Source organism: Lonchura striata, chromosome 13, assembly GCF_046129695.1.
Source record: "Lonchura striata isolate bLonStr1 chromosome 13, bLonStr1.mat, whole genome shotgun sequence".
NCBI lineage: Eukaryota > Metazoa > Chordata > Aves > Passeriformes > Estrildidae > Lonchura > Lonchura striata.
Genome location: NC_134615.1, coordinates 19,847,304 through 19,868,387, shown reverse-complemented (window position 1 = coordinate 19,868,387; position 21,084 = coordinate 19,847,304). Strand labels below are relative to the sequence as shown.

Sequence of the window (21,084 nt, the reverse complement as noted above, 5' to 3'; positions counted from 1 at the left end):
AACTGCAGTTATATTAAGACTAAAACATCCAGTGATTACAAATATTATATTATGTACACTACTGAATCTGTTTTACTACAGATTTACTACATATCTTCAGGTAAAAAGGATTAGACTTCTCTAAAATATTAGTGAGTCTCATATGAAAATAGAAATATATGGAGAATAATAATATGCTGACAACTATAAAGAAGGTACAAGAGCACACCCATCCTCACAAAGAATTCAGCAATAAACTTAAAATAATGTCTTTTTCTCTTCTAATTTAAGGGAAATGCAGGCAAAACTGCAGCAATAATTAATGAGGCAAAAAGAACCTTTAGATTAATGGAGCAAGTTAGTTTCCCCAGGATCAGGTACTGTTGCTTAATTTTTACCACAAGTTAAGGCTACAGGCATATGATCACAATTCTCAAATAGAAGTAAAAAAATATTTAATGTGATTAGTAACTTTTTTAAAATGCAAATTAATCAACAACCCATTGTGGAGGTAAAAAAATAATTTAGCAACATCTACCAAGATTATTAATAATTAAAAGCACCTTAATATGTATGTTTCTATGGTTACACTTAATGTGTTTAGAATACAGAAAGATCTTAAAACAGTCCCAGGATTTCCCAGCTAATATGAAGAGCAGAGATGGCTTTGAAATTGATCCTTAGAAAGAATAGTCAAGTCATTTCAACTGCAAATCATTAATTTCAATTTCAGCCAGAGAAATCAATGGGCAAGAACATAGATCTCTCATCAATTTGGACTGCTTCTCTACATCTATCACCTTGACCTATCTTGGGGATTTTCAATTGACAGCACAGTACATCAACATTAAACTAAACATACAGAAAAATAAACACTGGAGAAATTTATATTAGGAAATTTAATTGCTAAATTTAGCCCTTCTGCAATCTCTTGGAGTGGAAGCCTGAAACCACCCAGTTAAAAACCCCAAGTTCAAATGACCCCAACCTCCAGGACAATTCCTGCATGCGGGACAGCTCAGGACAAACAAGGGATGTGCCAGCCCAGCATCCCAGGGGGGACAGCAGCAGGGAGCCAAACTAAAGCCCTGTATAGACATTATAATATCTCCTTTGCTGGAGAACTGGAGATGCACAAATGATCAGAAGTGCCAGAAGAAGTAACTTTAATTCCATTTTAACTGCAGATTACACACAGCATCGTGATGAAGGGAATGAGACACCTAAATTCACTGCAAATGTGGGCCTTGGTGACTTAAATCTCACTGCTTTCAGAAATAGCTTTTTGTTTCTACCATTGCCTACATGCTTTTGAAATGCAGAACGACTCTTTAAATAATAAAGCAATATTTGAAGACAAATAATGAGTCAGACATTCCTCACCTCTTCTCTCTGCTTTCCAGACACATTTGAATGATAGAAATTGTATTTAGAAGAACAAGAGCTTAGCCAAGGTTTGTGGAATTACAGAACTGCAAAGTAACTATTTGTGCAGCCACCCTAACACGTTTCTGCAGCGTGTTTTCCTTACAAAGAGAAGTACAAATAATTCAAAGATGAACCAAAAATTACAGAGGGATGGTTGGGGGTCATTCCTGGATACATCTGCCCCTGGATTCTCCCTGCAGAGGTGGTCAACCAGTTCTAACCTTCAGTACTGTAAAATCACTCTGCAACACTCCAATCTTTCCATTACTCGTCAGTCTCATGACTCGTTTTGGATGATCTGAGCACTCTGTCACTGCAACGTCTCCTTTTCCAGATAATTTCTGTTGTGTTAAACACAAATCACTGTATAAATCTTTGAAAATATTTATTGGCAAAACCTTCCCTATGGAAATCTGTTTCCACACTGATGGTTCAATCATTTTTAGCAGAAGGAAGCATTTCCTCTCAGTAGAGAAACCCAAGCATGGTTTATTGATCAGATTTATCTACACCTTCAGCTTCTCCACAGATCTTAATGCATTTAGAAAATATGATTTGCCTTAAAGAGATCCATGTTGACTGTTCACTTCATGAACAGTCCCAAGTTTATCTATTCCAGTGGCTGCTGCATCTTGGCTTTCACTGACTGCCTGGTGCAGGAATGGGATTCAGTGAGCTGTAATTCCTAACATTTCTCAAGGCTTCTTAGGGAGCTTTTTAACAAGAATGGGAAGGATGTGACCCCACAATCCAGAGAAGCCAAGGTGCAGCAGTAGCTGTGCACCACAGCCAGGATTTAATTCCCAGTTTGGGCTCCACAAACTTGTTCTTTCCTATTTTATAATATTGGGGTTTTTTTCTCTTTTGGTCTGAATCCTTTTATTTTGACATTTCATTTTGAGATGCTCTGTCATACTCCTGTCCCCTTCCTCCACTGAGAACATCAGTAGTGTGGCACAGCCTGCCTTCTTTCTAAAATAATTGAAATATTTACGGGTAGTTTATACTTTTCTCTTCCACTTTGACAGGAATTTCACTCTTTTAAGGGAGTTTGGGGATTTTGAAGGATCCTCTTACAGTCTTTTTGAACCTCCAATAGAAGTAAATCTGTTTCCATGAACTGTTTGCCAGGTATTTGTCACTCAAATCTATTAAACTCAAAATCTCCTGACTGTAAATTCATGACTGAAACAAATGGCAGGCCCTGTTCCTAAATTATGTGCAATGAGCTAATTTCTCTCTCTCTTCAACATAATAATTTCTTTGAAAGCTACTGCATGAGGGTCCCCATGGTTCATTACACAAGCAACGGGGAGTCCCTCCTTGAGAGAATCAAGGACAAAAAATGACAGCTGGGCTGTATTTTGCCTCTAGTTTTTGATTTAAAGAACTGATAGGAAAATTTCTGTCTAATTCTGAAAATCTAATTAACTCTGATGTCCAATAAGAATTTTAGAAAATAGTTCTTTTGAAAAGCCTGTGAAGAAGAATTAATTTTTTGTTCTTGGCTCTGCTGCACTGGACTGGATTGTACCTGTCTCCATCTCCATAAATTATAAGCACCTATGCATACACATAAGTTATCACCAGGGAACATGTGCTTCGTTTGTTCCCAGAATTAAAAGGCTGTTCAGGATGGGAGTTTTCAGCATGAAAAATGTGGTCAAAGCTTGTTTTCTAGTACATGAGAAAAAGAGCTGCTGGGTACAAACAGCAGCAGCATGTCCTGAGCTCACAGCAGGTGACTCTGAACCACATCTGTATCTCCTCAGATGAAGAGTTTGGAACCACCAATCTTTGTAGAATCTTGGGGGAATAAATGCCACCAATTTTCTGTTATTTACAAAAGTGACTTTCTAGTATTACAAAGAACATCCTTCATCAGTCATGCCCAAAAGGAAACAATATGAAGTTTATAAGATTTCTCATTAAAAGATAATTACACTAATTTTTTTCCAAAGCATTATTGTATCATTATTGTATCATTATTGTGTTGGAATTTTTTTAAGAAAAAATAATATGATTTATTAACAATTAGGATTCTCATAAGAAAACCACTTAATGCAGTAATGATAGTATATGAGTTTGAAAAAATAATCCATGTATAATAAATTCTATTAATTCAAGTTAATTTTCATGTCCCAATGACCTTAGGAAATTCAGGTTTGCCCAACAGCTCAGTAATACTGGAAGAAGTTTATTCCTTATGTTTTCCTATTTACACACTTCTTCTGCATTGCCCATTTTGTTGTATGAAATTCATACAGATCCTTGCTGTGTTTCTTTTCTAAAATTAGCAGGTTGCCCACTGCAGACTTTGCTCTTTCCATGTGTCAACTCATTATTCCAACCTACAACAGCTTCTTCAGGAACATTTAATGGCTTCTTTGTCAAGTAGAAAAGGATCTGTTGAGGAAAGGCTGTTTTGCTAAATATCTGATTCTTTAGTCTGGTCTCCTGAAAAAGATAACATTTAACTGATCCAACTTAAGCCTTTTGGCTAGTTTTGACCAAATTTGATGAAAAAACATCCAACATGAGAAGTTCTTAGATGTTCCACAAAAATTGGAGCAATGCAGAGTGAAAAGAACTTTTGGCACCTGAAGAAACAGAAAGGAAGGAAGAATTTCCATCTTCACATGTATATTCATTGCCTGGTCAGGTCAGCTGCAGCTCCAGGGTTTGCTCCTTCTTACCCAGTTTGAAATATCAGGAGGCAGAAAATAACCCCAGTGGTGCTGAGGGGATTATTCAGGGTCATTGTGCTTAGAATGCTATCATTGATAAGAGCACCTGGGTTTGTTGCAGCGAATTTTTATTTGTAGAAGACCAGCTTTCATCACTTCTATTTCATTAAACACTTGTAATATATTGTAAATCAGGTTTGAACATGAATTCTGTTAAATTTAATATAGCCCCTGAATTCAAGTTATAGCCAAGCTCAGCTACATCTACACTGCTTTTTTTTTTTTTTTTAATTTTAATAAGTAAAAAATAAATTAAGACACATGTTATTGGATTATAGGGATCACTACTACTTTCAATTTCTGGACTTCATTGTTGAACAGATTCTTATTATCAAATCCATTCTCAAGCTCAATTGGAAATGTAAGCTTAATAGTTTTGTCCATGCTTTGTAGAAATGAAAAATTTCTGAAGCTGTTTGAACCTTGATGAAAATCCTATTTTCCAAGCGCACTTAAAAATTTTTCCCTAAAAAACATATTGAATAAAGTATAACTTGATATGTACATGATCAGTTTAACTCACACTTCCTCCAAGGGTCCTTTTTTCCCACTGCAATCTCCCAGGAGGGTTGGCCTTATCAAAATTCCTTTCCCTCTTTGATGGGAGAATTTCTGTCAGCTTCAACATGCTTAGGGTCAGGCAGGGATACAGGAAAGTGAAATTATTTTGGGTGTGCTTACCAGGCTCCATGGCAGTGCTGAGGGATGAGCTCAAGCTTACAAAGACTCAGCTTAAACTGCAGCTCAAGCTAAAGAATATTACTAAAATAACACCCCAGCAAAATTGTGCCAATATTTTAACAGTCACTTTAATCCTTAAACAGAATTTTTAAAGTATTTATCCCATGTTTTCCACCTGTTCTTCAGGAATATGAGGCAGGTGGAAAAACGGCAAGGAAATAAAGTGTGGAAGAGCAGCAATGCAAGGGACATTTTTGGATAGAAAAAGCAGATTTTCTAATGACAGTGAGAAGAGTTCACAGCAGCAATTGATAGATTAAAATGGGAGAAAAACACCTACAAAGTCAAGAGCACTGACCAAAAAGAGTTGATGGAAGTCTGGAGATGTTGCACAAACCTGTAGTAATTTATTGCTGTGCATCTCTGCAATGTGTGCATATACATATGTGAATTATGTATATATAAATACAGCCTGGAGGGTATGAGTCCTGTGTTTAAATCCCAAATATGTAAATGACAATAATCACCATGACTTCATAAACAGCCTGAGAAAATTTAAGAAGCATTGTGGCCAAAGCAAAAATCCATGCTCTTGCAAAGTTAAACACAGAACTTTGGAAAGCAGGTTAATCCCAAAAAGTACAATTCTCTGAATTCCTCATTTCTTCAATTCTTTATTTAAGCAAAGTTTCAGTGGAAGAAAGTGTTTTTTCTCTTTGTGAGTCAATCTAGAGAAAGTAGAGTGGTCAAACTGAATTCTTCTTTTCCAAACACAAGCAAAAGGAAATTGCCTAATATCTGGGACTTTTGCAATTGAAAGTTTTAGGTCAACAGTGGAACATTGATTAAAATGAAATAATTTACATTTTTATATATTTGACTGGAAAGAAAATAGGCCAATAGAGAAGAGTGACATTAACTTCAAAATTAGATATTCCAGAAATCTTTTCCAGCCTCAACATTCCATGATTCTGCCCTATAGACCATACCTCACTTATTCCATATCTCAATTCAGCCAACAGGGTTGCACAGTAAGTGATAAAGATGAAAAACCAGAGAGGTTAAAAAAATGTGCCTTTGGAGGGCAGCTGGAAAAGAGCACCAGATGTTTTGGCAATGAGAAGGGAAAATGTTTCCTGAATTAAAACACAGCTGTCATTATGGATAATAGCATCATACTCCTTTATTCACCCTATTGATCTGCTGCTGTACATCACCCTAAAATGCAAGGGAAAAAAAAAAACAACAACAAAAAAACCCCCCACAAAACAGGAATCATCCATGTATGATAAAAGCAAGGGCAAAGCACAAAAAGGTTAAAATTCTCTTCAGTTAATCACTGAAGAGAATCAGCAGTTAGGGAGAAGGAAGAAAATTACTGTTGTTCCCTGAGTGACACCTATTTACCCCACCTTACAGATGAGCCATATATAATACATATAATTTTCCTTCTGGAAATGCTCTGCCAACCATCTTTACTTAATACCCTTTTAACAAGCCACAGCTGGTAATATCAAATTTGTCGCCAGACCAGCCTGTAAAATGCCTTTATTAAAGTCTTTCATTAATGAAAGCACCAAAGTTGACAGTATGACAGTATCTAGTTTGTAAATTGGCAGGGATAAGTTAATTTTGTTCCTAAAATGTCATTCATTTGGATATTGCTTTATATTGTATTATAAACTTGCTAACAATTGACTGTATAACAAGAAACCAGAGGAATTATTCGAAACAGAACAGGAAAACAATCATGTTTGAAGCAGTGTGAATCAGTTCACAGCTATCAAATAAATATCTTAATTGATTTAAAGGAAGCTCTGTGGTTCTCTCCCCTGACTTTGATATCATGCAGTTTTTATTTTTTACTGGTAACATATTAACACAGCACTCTGCTAAATAAAGGTGGATAAGTTTGTTGCATCTCTCATCCCACTTAAGATAAAGTGTTACGTTGAGTAGATTTGTAGGAAGAAATTACAAATTAAAGGGACTAAGCAAACAGAAATCCTGGATCCAAATATCCTGTTTTACCATTTCAAGATTACAGAATTAGGCTCTACATCTTGTTAAGCTTAAAATTTGGCCCTATTAAGAATGCAAAGACCAAGTTTTTGCTCAAAACTATACATTCAATAAGAAAATAGATTCTAGAAACTGGATAGATTGAGTGGGTATTCCAAAAAACTGAATTAAAACAAGACAGAAAGTCATGGTGAACAACTTCCCATCAGTCAGCTCAGGATATAGGATCATTTTGGAAGACTGTAAAGATGAAAGGTAACAAAAAATCAGTCTGGATCCATGGAAACCACAGAGAATGGGGTTAGGGAATGACTATTCACATTCTCCAACCCTACTCATTAGATGAAATAGCTGTTATGTCTGAAAATTATCCAAACATTTTAAACTTGAGCCTACAATTAACTTACTGTGCCAATGACAAATTACTTACCACGGTTTTATTTCATTTTAGTTACTTTCCATAGGCAATTTATTGATAGGGACAGAGTTTTTTCTCAGCTCTACCTTCCTTTGCAGCACAGTTTAAAATTATCAACTTCTGAAATCAAAGTTAACACAAGCAGTGGCAGTTAAACGGTTGCACATTTTGCTGAACAGCTTTAGCGCAGAAAATCTCTTCTGTTTGCTGCCTTCCTTTAGGTCATTAACATGATTTATTATGAAGCAGGAAATTAGGTACTGGATATATCAATATTGTTCAGAAAATTCGATTCCATCATTGCCATATAACTGCTTTATCTCCAACAATCTTGTAACCATAGTAACAAGATTAGAAAGTATTCCCCAAATGTTTTAAAATTCTTTTCTTCTTATTAGCAACACCAAACACTGAAAAATAATGGTAAATTACTGTTTTCCAGTTTTCCAAGGCATTTGCAACTCATGAGTGATTCTTCCGAAAGTCTTAAGTAAACAGGTGTATTTTAGCAAATTTTTCCAATAAAATTCTATTAGCTGAAAGAAAACAAATGTGTTCTGTTGGAATTGTTTATGTGAATGACAGTATTCTTAGAAAAGGGAGAGCTGAAGAGACATCTTCAGAGACAAATTCAGAAAAAGAGACAAATCTGAAGTGCTGTTTTCACTTAATAGTTTGTTAGGACATCAAATACATATCCTTTATTGAGAATTAATATGCTGTAGCTTAATAATTCATGGACTTGCAATGAAAGCCCTTTCATTTAATGAAGTGCTGCTCCTGTCATTTCTTTCTTTGCTGAGGTAGGTTGGTGTTTTTCCCTGAAGGTCAGGAGTGTGCCATTCCTCCATGCAAGCCATGAATTTAATCAGATGTTGCAGCCTGACACCTGCAGCCACCATTCAGCCCCAGCTCAGCAGGGTTTTCCACATTTTCAGGAACACCAGAGCAGCAGGAAAACTGGAGGTGTCTGTTCTGTCAGGATCAGAAGCAGCTGTATTATGCAACTGTGATCACATATTTATCAAATATTGTGTTCCCTCCTCAGTACTGCTGGTGGAAATTAATTCCTCTTCTCTGGGTACTAGAAACTTTTCTTTTAATCTTATGCCAGAATTTATATCCATTAGTTATTACACCAGGGTATTCCTTTCACTTAAATCATCTGGATTTACAGAAAATGCTTGTGCTAGGCAGAACAAATTGAGCTCATATATATTTCTACCCAATCTTACTATACTTGGACTATAACTTGATTTTTTCCTAAACCCAATCTTTGTTTCTTGATGGATTTCAAAGAGCTTTATTTATTGCCTAAGTGCTATTCATAAATAACACCCTTTTCCACCTCTTCACTTTTCTGCCTTGTTTGCTTCTTGCTTCTATAGCCTCATCTGTGGATATGCCTTTCCCACATGGAACTTTAGCAGAATGTTCTCCTTATAAGCCATCAGACTTATTCAAGAATTCCTTGTGTCTCTGTAATTCCCTCTCCTCTCTGAAAAAGTTCCTCACCCACTTCAGGAGTCACCAAAATATTCTTGTCTTCTGGACAAGTCAAAATTCTATTTTCTGACCATACCCTGGCACAGCACAATCATTGCATTTGACATGCTGATGATTTGAAAACAAGCAATGGGATATTAAAAAAAAAATCCTTAAAAATCCAGCAAATGTTTCCTGTAGACCCCATGTCTAGTTCCATAATGAGAAATGCATTTTTTTTGCTTCCACATAATTTTTAGTAACTGAAACAAAGATTCAGGCCAATAATTTGGATTCAACTTTCAATCTTTTCCAACCAAGCAGTCACACAGATCTCTCTCATGGTTTTTGAAATGTTTTGAGGTTTCTGCACATCATTCCCTTCTCTGTGAGCACACACAGGCTTGGACACCCATCCTTGCCAGATCCTTTGCTCCTCTGCTTCTCTTTAGATTCCCTCTCATTTTTCTGCTTAATTTTCCAGTGGTACCGAAAAATTCCTTCATTCAGCTTTTGTTTCACTGTTGCTCCTCTCTTGTGTTTCTCATGTCTTCCTCTAACCCATAAACCTTCTCTCTAGGTTCTGTTCCCAGGCTGAGAGATCATGATCATCTCTTGACACTTCAGTTTTTTGCCTGAAGTTTGACATTTTTTACAGCTGCTTCTTTACTCCATGACAATTCTCTCTGTGAAGCATGCAATTTATCGTATATAAATAGTATAGCCACTCAAAAATATCAGCTTCCAGCAGCTTTTTACGTGCAGTTTTCTTCAGCTTCCTCCCTTCTTCAAGTGTTTTTCTACTGCTGCTTTAACAAACAAGATGCATTTGCTCTTTGCCTTAAATTCACATCTCAGTGAAGGAAAAAAAAAAAAAAAAAAACACTTCCTCATAGATCTAAAAGATTTTTATCCTATTTGCAAACCTGGACCACTTCTACTCTTGAGCTTTTGTTGGGGTCAGTCCTGCCATGTAAGTGCAACTAACAGCCAGATCAGGGGTAGGAAATATAGAAAGTTTCTGATCCAAAATACCTGAGCCACATCCACCCCCACTCCCACTCCAAAAGACAAAACATACTAAAAAAAAAAAAAAAAAAAAAAATTCTTATGGGAAAAAAAAAAGTTTTGGTTTTGATTTATTCAATAATTTCCTGCAAAGACTCCTGTTACCTCTCTTTGTGTTCTGCCCTTCACTAAGCATAAAATGTCCTGCCAATTTTCACCAGGCCACTCATGGCTTCCAGATTTTACCTGCCAACAATTGCAATACTCATTCTTATGCAGGACAACTCCTTTAAACTGAAGAATTGAATTCTTGATTCACCATTTGTCCATCAGTAACATGAAGAGCAAATTCTCTGAGCCTGGATAAACACAGTCTCACTTTGCAGGTGTCTTTCTCTTCTGATGTGTGGAAAAAGATCTGAGACTTGTTGAGCATCTCCACAATTCCCTTTGTGCTCCTTGGGGTCTGCATTACTGTGAGGATTAAACTTCAAAAAGCTCCATCATCAGTTAAAGTGTGTCATTGTTTTGTAGGTGCACAGAACCATCACTCTAAGTTAGTATTAGAAAACATTTCCATGGTGTAGTGGACAATAACCTGCCAGTGGAAGAACAAAATAATCCTGCATCCCACTGTTTTGTATTTCATTTGACTTCATGTGGACAAATAAACCAGAAAAGCAGCATATGGAGAGAGATTAAAAATTGAATATCATATCCCAGTGCTCTATCAGCAAGAGCTAAACAAAACACATCAATAACAGTCAAGGGCTGTAGCCTGGGCCATCTGGTGACAAAGACCCACATTACCAAGGTTGTATTAAAATGTTTTAATCTCAGTGTTCTCCCTCAGGCACGAAGCATCATATGCAAAACCTTAAATCCTGCTAAAAGGTGATACTTCTCCACCTACAAACACAGCATGCCTAGGATAGTTATTTAATTAAGAGCTACCCTAGTGAAGGGTGTGGAAATGACAAGGCAATAATCCAATTCCTGAGTGGGGATGCTGGAAAGCCACTAACAGCACAGAGAACAGGCTTGACATATGTACTTCCTTGTTAAAATAAATGCTAATTGGAATTTTTGTAATTAATTTGAACAAAACACTCTTTTCACTTGTCCAGTGCAGTATCTCCTTCCTGATATGCATATAAGAAAAATTCATGAAGGAAGTCCTCTAAAATTCCTATTTCTTTTTTTCCTTTTATGGTGTGTTTCCTAACTGTGAAATAAAACTCAATTAATAGTTCTCCCCCTGTTCTCCTCTTTCCACACATCTGCCCTGCTCCCCACTAAGTGCTAATCAACATTTCACCTGTTGGTTGCTGCAATCACTTCCAAAAAACTTTGTGCAATTCCAGCCAGCACAGCATGGGGTGGAGAGCAAGAGGAAATCAGAACAAATTAATAAACCACACTGGTAATTTGCTAAAGTAGGGGAAAAGAAGGGACAGGAAAGGAGAGTAAGAAAGAAAAGGAAAATATCACACTGGAAACTTGATTTCCATGTGAACACCCAGACAGGCTCACATGGTGGCTCCTCACAGAACAAGTCATATCTGAAATTATCACTGGCATCCATCCCGTGCAGTCAGGAAAGCTTCATGCTCCTTCTCATTTTTGAAACCCTGTTATAACATTCAAATTACTCATTCTCCGGATGTTTTGCCTCTTCCCCAAAACACCATAGAAACCACAGCTAATCTGCAGTGTCCCTCTGCAGGGATTACAGCAGAGCAGAGATGGCAAAGAGTTTTTTTCCTGAGGTTCAGGAAACACCAAAGCCCAGCAGGAGCTGTGATCCATCAGTCCATGTGCTGCCCTGAGAGGCTTCTGAAGAGATGAGCCCCAAAATATATTGGAAGAGGGAATAAATGTGCTCCTCACACCTTACAGAAGTGGCCAGCTAAGTGAATTTTTTAAAAATTCATGAAGCTATGGAAAGTTGATGACAAGTACCTAAATTTAAGGGAAGGAGATGAGTAACTTTTTCTCCAGCTTGTGCAGGATCTGAAACAGTTACAGGAACCCATACCCTGCGTTAGTCCAGACATTCATTGTACTTAGCAAGACCTCACAGCCCATCTTATGAAGATCTGTCACAAGTCAAAAAGAACTGAAATAACTGCTTTTCTTTTCAGCATTGATTTTGACTGAATTTCTTCCCTACCTTCAGTATGTCTGAAACTCCAAACCTTTTTGTTTATGCTTTGTTCAGCATTCAGTTGCAAATTACCACAGTTGACCTAGAATATGTCATTCCATTATCTTAAATACCTCTAAAGTTTTGTCGCCTCTGACACATGCATAATCTCTTTGTTTGCAATATACTCCAGCCAAATTAATCATCTGGATACCTAAATTGGAGTTATGCTGAAAAAAACCCATAAAAATTATGACAGCTCCAAGTATTTCAAGGTGCTGATCATTTGCAATACCTATAATTTAAACATTAGTTGAGGACACGTTTCTCAGGGCGCTCTCACATTTCTATCTTTGTACATCCTCCAAGGCACTTGTGATCCCCAATAAGCCCTTCAGGAAGAGGAAAAAATCAGGATGAGAAGATGCCAGGAAAACATTGCAGTACAAACAGGGCCTGGTTTGTCTCCTTGTGCTGCCTGAGGAGCCCAGAACTCCAATCTGAAACTCCCCATATAAAATTCTTAATGAAGGAACTTCTACAGAGAGACTCAGCTGCCTGAGATCAAAAAATTCAATGTTCACAAACAGAAGGGATGGAAGAGGTAGGAAGAAATCTGGAACTACCAATGTGATAGGCACTGCAAAACTATAAGAGTAATAGATAAATTTCTTAATAGCAACATTTGATCCAGTTTTGTTGACTTACCTTGCCAGCTATTTTGGGGAATGGAGGTCTTTGATTCTCAGGAATTAATATTGGAGTTGCCAAAATAGCCCTTTTTTGTCTTGGAATTCCAAGGTTGCCTTCTAGTTTTATGATTTCCTAAAAAAGAAAAAGACCAATTAGTAAAACTTCCAGATATACAGTTGTTATTCCCTTTCCCTGTACCTTGAGGCAAAATTACCATGAAATACCAGATTCTCAGTTTAGTATTTTATATTTTCCAGCAATTAGTGATAACATATCAAAACATGGATTTCAGCTTTCAGGTTACTGTGCTTTTTTCAGTGGCAGTAGACAGCCAATATTAATTTTGTACTCGTGTAAACAAGTTACAAAACCTAAGCAGGTGTGTCTGTAATCCTAAACTGATAGCTGGTTAAATCATAAGCCTTTAGCAAAGTCTGATTTACCTCAAATACTTGCACAAGAGCAGTAAAAAGCCACACTTCAAATGTTTGTAGAGAATCTTTTCTAAAGGTATGTATGATGGTATCTCAAAAGACACAGATGAGGATAGACATCATCTACACTCAGTCACTTCACAGCCCAGGCTTTCAATCAAACAGAACAAAGTGAATTTGCAAACACAGTCTGCAGATAATGAACATTCAATCAACACCAAAAGCTTATAGCTTCAAATTAGACACTAAAGTCCAGGTGTAACTTAAAATATGAGCTAGTAAGCTGTTTGTGTTGGATGTTTTGTGTTGGGGTTTGCTTTCTCTTAGAGAAAGCTTCATGTTATGCTGTCAGAAAGAGCAAAAATAAAAGTTGTTTGTACATCGGACTGCTTTTCTGCTGCATTTTCTGGAGCCTTTCTTTCTGTCAGAGCTCCAGGCAGTTCAGCACGTTCTGAGCTACAGTGAACTCTCCAGAGTGGCCTCTGGGCCCTGGAAATCTCTGCCCACCACACCTTTCCTCTCCTTTCTCTTCCCTTCTGCTCTCTGATCTGCTCAGTGCTCTCCCTGCAGGAGCTGCAGCTTCCCAGAGACCGCGCTCCTTCCTTTGCTCCCTCCCACACCTCTGCAACTCTCTTCTCCAAGCACACTCACTACCAAGGTCAAAAAAGCCTTTCGCCATCTCCCAAAGCTCTCTCTTGATCCAAGCCTCTTTTTTTGGAAGAGAAAAGACAACAAAAAAAAAAACCCACAAAACAAACAAACACCAACAAACAAATGAAACCAAACAAAACAAACCGACCAAAAACCTAACAACAACAAAAAAGTCCAGATTTGCAGTGTATTGGGAACCATGGAACTGAAAAATATTTCAATCACTGCTTTTCATCCGGGTTGTCATGGCAGTTTTATAAAAAAAAAAAATCACTGAATTAAATGTCTAATTCCAGTAAGACAGTTCTATCCTACAGATAACACTTTGCTCTCTTAATGCAGAAATTCAACCCCCAAAGTTTTCAGTCAATTCTCAAAACCATGTTTGTTTTCTTTTTAACAACTGATTCTTCATTACACAGTGAAAGCATCATCCCTAGGCTGTGTTTTTATAAAACTTCAATGCTGAATGAGTTTTTTTGGTGGCACAATCAGCATCCATCAGGCAAGCTCTCCACAGGCTGCTCCTGCCTCCACCTGCGGCAATGCCTCCTGTCAAACGAGCCTCTCACCACAAAATTCTGCCCTACCTCTGCTGGCTTTAGCAACATTTCTCAAATTTGACAACAAGCAGGAGCAAAGGAAACTCAAGTTTTCACCAGTTTGCTTTAGTCATGATAAGTCAAAGAGCAGTGGGAGCCACACAGAGAATCCCTTCTCACAACGTTGCCAACTTACATAACATTTTGAGGCTCACCCTGGTAGAGCTCTGAGCTCTCCCAAAAGCTTTGCCATTTCTCTCTAATCTTTCAGTCTGAAGGCCACTCAGGTCCCTGTTTTTGTCTTTCAACTCCTCTCCCATGAGTTTTTCTTAATAAAATTTCATGAGAATGTTCAAGATAAGAACAGTTGAAGTGTCAAATGAAAAGAGCTGAATCCTGTCCAAAGGCAAATGCACAGAGCAGTAAAGCTTTCAAAATCACACTGTAAACACAGAGGGGCTGACACGTGCCTGAGATGATCCTGAGGAGCAAGAGTGACTCCCAGGATGGACACAAGGAAACCCCAGTTCTTCAGCTCAGCAGCAGCAACATTTACCTGATCACACCTTCCAGTCCTGCTCCTGCTCTTGGGGTTTCCTTCAGCTCAGGGAGATGTAGGGATGTGAACAAGACAAATCTGAATATCTCGTACATTTACAAAGACCTTGGAGTCTTTGCAAATGAACAAGACATTCAGATTACTTATCTTTGTGTCATGGAAAGGTTTGGGTTGAAAGGGACCTTTAAAAGCCATCTGGTCCCACCTGCAATAAGCAGGGATATCTTCCACCAGATCACTTTTCTCAGAGTCCCATCCATGACCTTGAATGTGACTCATTTCTTTCTGAGATAGTTTGAACAGGAAAAGCAATTTCCAGATCGTTCAACATCTAGGGCTCACAATTCTGGTAGCCACAGACCCATAAGCAGTTAACTCATCATTTACCCATGACAGGTTATCCTTACACTTTCCCAGAGGTTCTCAAATGGAAGAAAAATGCAAGTTATATTCAATGAGTCATTCATCCAAAGAAGTGAAGTTCTAAAGGAAAGCAGTAGGGTGGTAAGACTTAAGGCCTTTAAGTCCAGATTTCTAAGCAGAACTTCAGAACAAAACCAAAAAAATTGAATTATTGTCTTTTGTTTCTAAAACATTTATTCTGTTTCATGGAGAAGGAAGTTCTGCAGATTAAGCAGAGAAATGTAAGTGCTTCTCCGAGTGTGTTTCATATTCTTCAAATCTCACTGTGGTTTTCTAAATAATGTTTTCTTTGTGATGATTTCTTTCTTATCACCCCCTGGTGTCTAACAGCAATGACTGATTAAATGAGTGGCCAAAAGCAGCACTAGGGAATGCAGGTAAGCAGAGGAGAAGAAAAGGCCACGAGTACTTCACCAACACATTGAATAATTGACTGGTGCCTGTTGCTATCATGATTTCCACATTTGTAAAGAACTAAGGAAAAGGGAAAACATTTTGCTCAGTGCCAAGCAGCTGCCACTGCAGGTTTTCTCCTCAGTCAGTGTAAAAGAAGGAATCTGCCAAGGAGTCTGACATTACATGTGCACTTAACACCTGACTCAACAGCTAGAGCACTGGTAACCCTCATTCATGGATGGATATATTGTATATATAATAGTTCTTACTGGATTCACTTATTTAATTTCTTGGAGAAGCAGCTCACAATGGATATAAATTACTCCAGATAGAGTTGGCAATTTGCTTCAGACATTCTTAAAATATCAGGCTGGCACTGTCACAGGAGTAGTCTTTTGGACCTTGCCAAGAGTGAACCCACACAGGAGTTCTCCATCACCTTTGCTGGAACCAGCTGATCAAAACTACAGAGGCTACAAGTCCAAAGGAGGATTTTTGGCCTGCCCCAGGTGGGTGTGTCCCACCAGCACCCAGAGAGCCATAGGCTGTGGTCACATCTGCTTCTCCCACAGGTGCTGCCTCGTATGAAATACAGAAATATAAAAGTGTCTGTCTACAGACACCCATCCATAGGCAAAATTTAATATAGATATAATACCATAAGTACATGACTACCTAAAAAACCAAAAATTCAATATTTTGGATTGTTTTTGATAGGTTTTCTAAACAAAAATGGTAGGAGATAAATCCTCTCAGGTTCGTTATTTCTACTGCTTAACTACAATTTCATATCTGTGATCACTGTATTCCACATGGGCAGTGAAATATACTTCTCCTGGTCAGTGGATTATGATCAGAATCCAACTATTACTTCACTGCCACCATTTCATAACCAACTTTTACACCCTCTTTTTGACTTCCTTAATTTCTCCTTCTAGGCATGGAATCAGCTCAGCCATAGTTTAGCAGTTTAGTTGATTCACTGGCAATAAAGTTTGATTTCCTGTTCCCAATAAAAAAGTACCAAACACAGCCTCCTCATTTTTCCAGCATTTTGGCTAAACTTGAATTGAGAGATTCCAGTCTGCCCAAACCACAATGGCATGCAAGCTGGAATTTCCCTACACCTTTCAAGAACTCTCTTCTTTGTTTTATTTTTCCTTCTTTTTACCAGGCCTTCTTGCAGTGCTTGAATATTTGAATGAATGGCCTGGTCACTCTCCAGCAGCACAAACCATTACTCTTGGCAAAGAAAATTTCATTAGAACTTGTCATGGGAATAGGGTGGCTGAATTCTGGTATCGATTTGTCACAATAAGGGTTGGAAACACTGCTGGAGTGGCAATCTGTAATCCACTATGACCAGAAAAGTGCTTGAATTTCTCGTCACTTAGTTGGTCTTATATTGGTTGATGGTATAAAGTTGATGGTATAAAATGGGGTCAGCCCTAAACACAAAAAATAAAATTAATTGGATGCTTGTTGCAAGCAAAGTTGATTTGAAATAGGGAATGGAGAGTGGTAATCTGAGGTATGTTGGTCTTCCTACAAAATAACATCACAAAAAGGCTGAAAAACTATAATTATTTGCAAGTGAACACAAGAAATTATTTTTATATAATTCTCAGTTTAAATTTTAAATCACGCTGTAATACTCCATTCCTTTATGTATGCTATTTCTATCATCAGAATATTGTTATCATCAGCAGTATTGAAGTTAATTATTTCTAAAACATATGCCTAAACCAGAAAAATATTTTCACATGTTGGTAGTAATATAAAAAAATCTCAGAAATGTGCTGGAACTTTAAGTTAATGAACAACTGTTTAAACAAATAATGAACTCAATGAATACATTTAAGAAATTTAAAGGTCAATGGCATTCACGCAAACATCTGCTCAAAAGTAATCTGTCCTCAATGCCCATAAATGTCACCCTAAAAATCACTTTGTGTTCTTGGGAAGAACAAACCCAGCTAAAATGCAGCTGGCTAAGGGGAATAGGGTATTTCACAGAAAAAAGCTTCCAAGCTGGTGATGCATGGTCAGATAGAGCATCTACTGGAAATTGCTGGTGAAACATGATTTAATCACTCCTGGTGTTCCTGCTCCTGTTCTGTAAGTGGAGAGGCAGAGCCTCACACTGCCCATTTCTGGTATATTTATTATCTGCAGACACACTTGGTGATCTCAGCCCTCAGCTCTGCTCCTGGGCCCTCCACCTGCCTGGCCCAGGGGTCTTTTTATAGGATGGAAACTCCTGTTATCTTTAGAGGAGTCAAAAACATAGATGAAAAATTCCTGGTTCAAACCATTTGGTCATATATAAATCAGAACCATTTTAATGACAATATATTCTAGAGTGCTTTTGATACATAGGTGACAAAACCATGGTGGCAACACATCTGAATTTTTACTTTGTGAAATAATTCATTCCATTATTGCCCTGAACTTCTGCAGTATCTTTTGTGGTGGAAAAGTCCTCTCCCTATTGAAATATAAGTTTAATTTATCTACACACCTGCCTTATTCTGTGACAGGGAAGAATTCTTCTAAGATGAAAACAAAGTACCACTAACTTTGCTTTAGCCATGGGATTCACCTGCACTGAGAATGATACACTCTTCTTTTAAATTAACATTTCAGGCTTTTTTTGTCATCATTTAGAGAATGTGATACTCATTTTGAAGCATATGTGAATCACCCCCTCTTACAGGAAAGCTCATATTGGTTCAACACTGCTCATTAAATATAATGAGGTGTCCCTTATACACAAACAACCAAACATGCTCTGACTGCCTCATCTGTCAGACACAACTGAAATACAGGCTTGAGGAGAAAGAGAATGGCTGACCTTATTCCTCTGTCTTCACCAGGACAGATTAGCCACACATCACTTATCACGGGTAAAAATACCCTTTTCTCCATCCCCACTGTGCTTACACTTGTAGCAAAGCAAATAAAACCAGACTGCTTTTACATCACACCAGGAGAAATGAAAAATTCCTAAAGATGTCCCAAAAGCTTCAGCACCTCAAATAAATGTGACTGAAATAAGGAAAGCATTTTTTGATGCCATTGCCTAGGTGTAAAAGCCTTAAGAAAAGTGTGCTGTAATAAAAATTTACATTAAAAATTGAGTGTTTTAGTTTGGTTTTACTTTCACTTAATGAAATCATCTGCTTTTGAATGAGATACCAAATTGCAACAGAAAATAGAAACACAGTGGAGATCTGAAGCAATTAAAATCTTTCAAAAATCTGATTCTTTTGAGACTTAACCAAAGCCACATGTGAAATACATTGCACAGCATGGACACAAGGCCTTAACTTCTTACTCTCAATACTCCTGCTCTCAATATTCCACTGAGTGGACTCATTTCTCTGCTTATATTGGAAGAACTCAAAATTCAAGAGTCCTTTTAATACTCAAAAAGGAGAAAGAAAACATAGAACACAGCTCTTAGTTCTAGGGGTGATAAATGAGTTAAAGATGAGTTTTTGTTGGGGCAATAACCTACATGAAGCCACAAAATCTGTAGATCAGTAGCACACAAATGACAGCTCCAAATGTGGAATAACAGCAGCAGCCATGAACAAGCAGTTCCACATTTCCCTCCTGGGATATAAGGACAATTTTTCTAATAAAGTTTATTTCTTATGTAAAATAAATATTATTCATAGCAGAAGTTGTTTCACCTTGGTGAACCAGATCTCTATGTCTTGCTGCAGGGCAGCCAGCTCTAAAAGTGTGCAGAAAATTAACACATTTTATACCCTTATTCTGGGCTCAAGTGCTATGGAATTCACTGCATTGTAACAGCGCTGCACAAAAGCAATTCCATGATAGCCTAAAGCAAAAGGAGTGTGTGTTAAAGCCATGTGTGCTGTTAAATGATGCAGCAGCTGCAGTTCCAGAGCCCTGAATGGACACATAAGTCACATTTCTCCCCCTGTACAGTTTGGTCACTTGATCCGTGCCATCAGCTGGGCACCTCCAGGTGGATGCTGCTCTTTGCACACATGGAGGACACCCATGGATCAATTTCCATTTACCTTATGGTGAAAAGCAAACAAAAAAAGATCACATTTGTTAAGAGTGTGAGAAGCCTGTTTCTAGCTGGAGCAATCAAGGTGGGTTTAACTGGGAGGGACTTACAATAATTTCCATTTGAACTGGTACTCTCTTGCATGGATTATAGTGCAGTCATGTGCCTGCACACCTTCCTTCCTCCTTTCCTGCTCTACTAACTCCTAGCAAAAATAACTTTGCCCAAGACTGCAGAGCAGGGCTGAACTGTGTTTAGATCACAATAAAAAATCTGGATGTAATCTATAAGGCCTGAGAGGAATAGTGGATTTGTCTTTCCAAACAAGCAGTGGGTCTGCAGGTAGATAAAACTGGCACTGAGAGAGAAAAGAAACAATGGGAAGGATTCCAGTGATTGGTGAATGGAAAAAGATATTTGCTTTTACAAATAAGCTTTAGGTTTGCTGATAAATGAAATTGGATATTGAAAGACAAAAGAAACAATGGGGGAAAACACTAAATTCCATAAGAATTAAAACTTTAAAGGGAGGGTTATACATTAGAGGGAAATCTTTGGTATCAGGCACATTGGGAAGTCTGAACCTCTCAAGTACCTCAGCCAGTGGGGAAAGAGAGAGGGAAATGTGGGAAATTGGGATAAAAAGGAAGCTGAGTCCTCCAGAAGTTTGAAAGACCCCAGGAAAATGCCCCATGGCCTCTTCCCTTATTTGAAAGTAGTCTCTGTCTCCTTTTTGGACATAAACCCCTGGTGTTTGTGGATGAATTTTCCTATCAGGCCTGACTATGCATGCAGGGCACTCTCCAGAGCTGCATTCCTGAGCTCTCCCGTACAGGAGCTGCCAGGCTGACAAATGAAGCCTTGGTCTGTGATGAAGACAAAATGCACACTTAGATCCAGGCTCCAGCAAAGCTCCTCAGTCACCAGGCTGGATTTCAATCTGGTTGAAAGAAGAAAAGTTTAGTGCATTAATCCACTTCACTGCTTGGTCCAGCTGCTCGGAACAAATTAATTAACAGGCATTAACAGAGTCCAAAAAGCTGAAATCATGGTGAATTAATCCACTTCACAATTTGGGCTGTAGTTTTACTCTTCAACACAAATTAACAGGCAGTAACTGCTCAACAGCAGCAGCTTAACTCTGTTGTGTGGCACAATAAAGAGACAGTGCTGTAGTGCCTTGTGGACAGCTTTTCATTATCACCTGAGTGCTGCTGGGCTTCCTGCTGCACTCCGGCTGCGTTTTTCAAAGGTGAGAATACAAGACCTAAACATGCCCTGTGTTATTTGTTCCCACCACAGTGACCCAATTAAATTCACAGGACAATGCCTCAGTTCTAAACCTTTCATTAGTCTGGACAGGCTCAAAGACCCACACAGTATTACTGAAGAAGAGAGCACCCAGTTGAAGTTCTGACTTAGAT

The 21,084-nt window shown here is 38.0% G+C and overlaps 1 protein-coding gene across 2 annotated transcripts in view; it reads right to left on the bottom strand.

The window, feature by feature from the left end:
• Positions 1-21,084, bottom strand: part of CDH13 (cadherin 13) — a 462,820-nt gene that overhangs the window by 260,751 nt on the left and 180,985 nt on the right. For both annotated transcript variants that reach the window (XM_077786380.1, XM_077786379.1), the window contains exon 4: positions 12,623-12,739. In XM_077786380.1, coding sequence (XP_077642506.1) covers positions 12,623-12,739 — 117 coding nt within the window. The remainder of the gene's footprint in view (positions 1-12,622; positions 12,740-21,084) is intronic.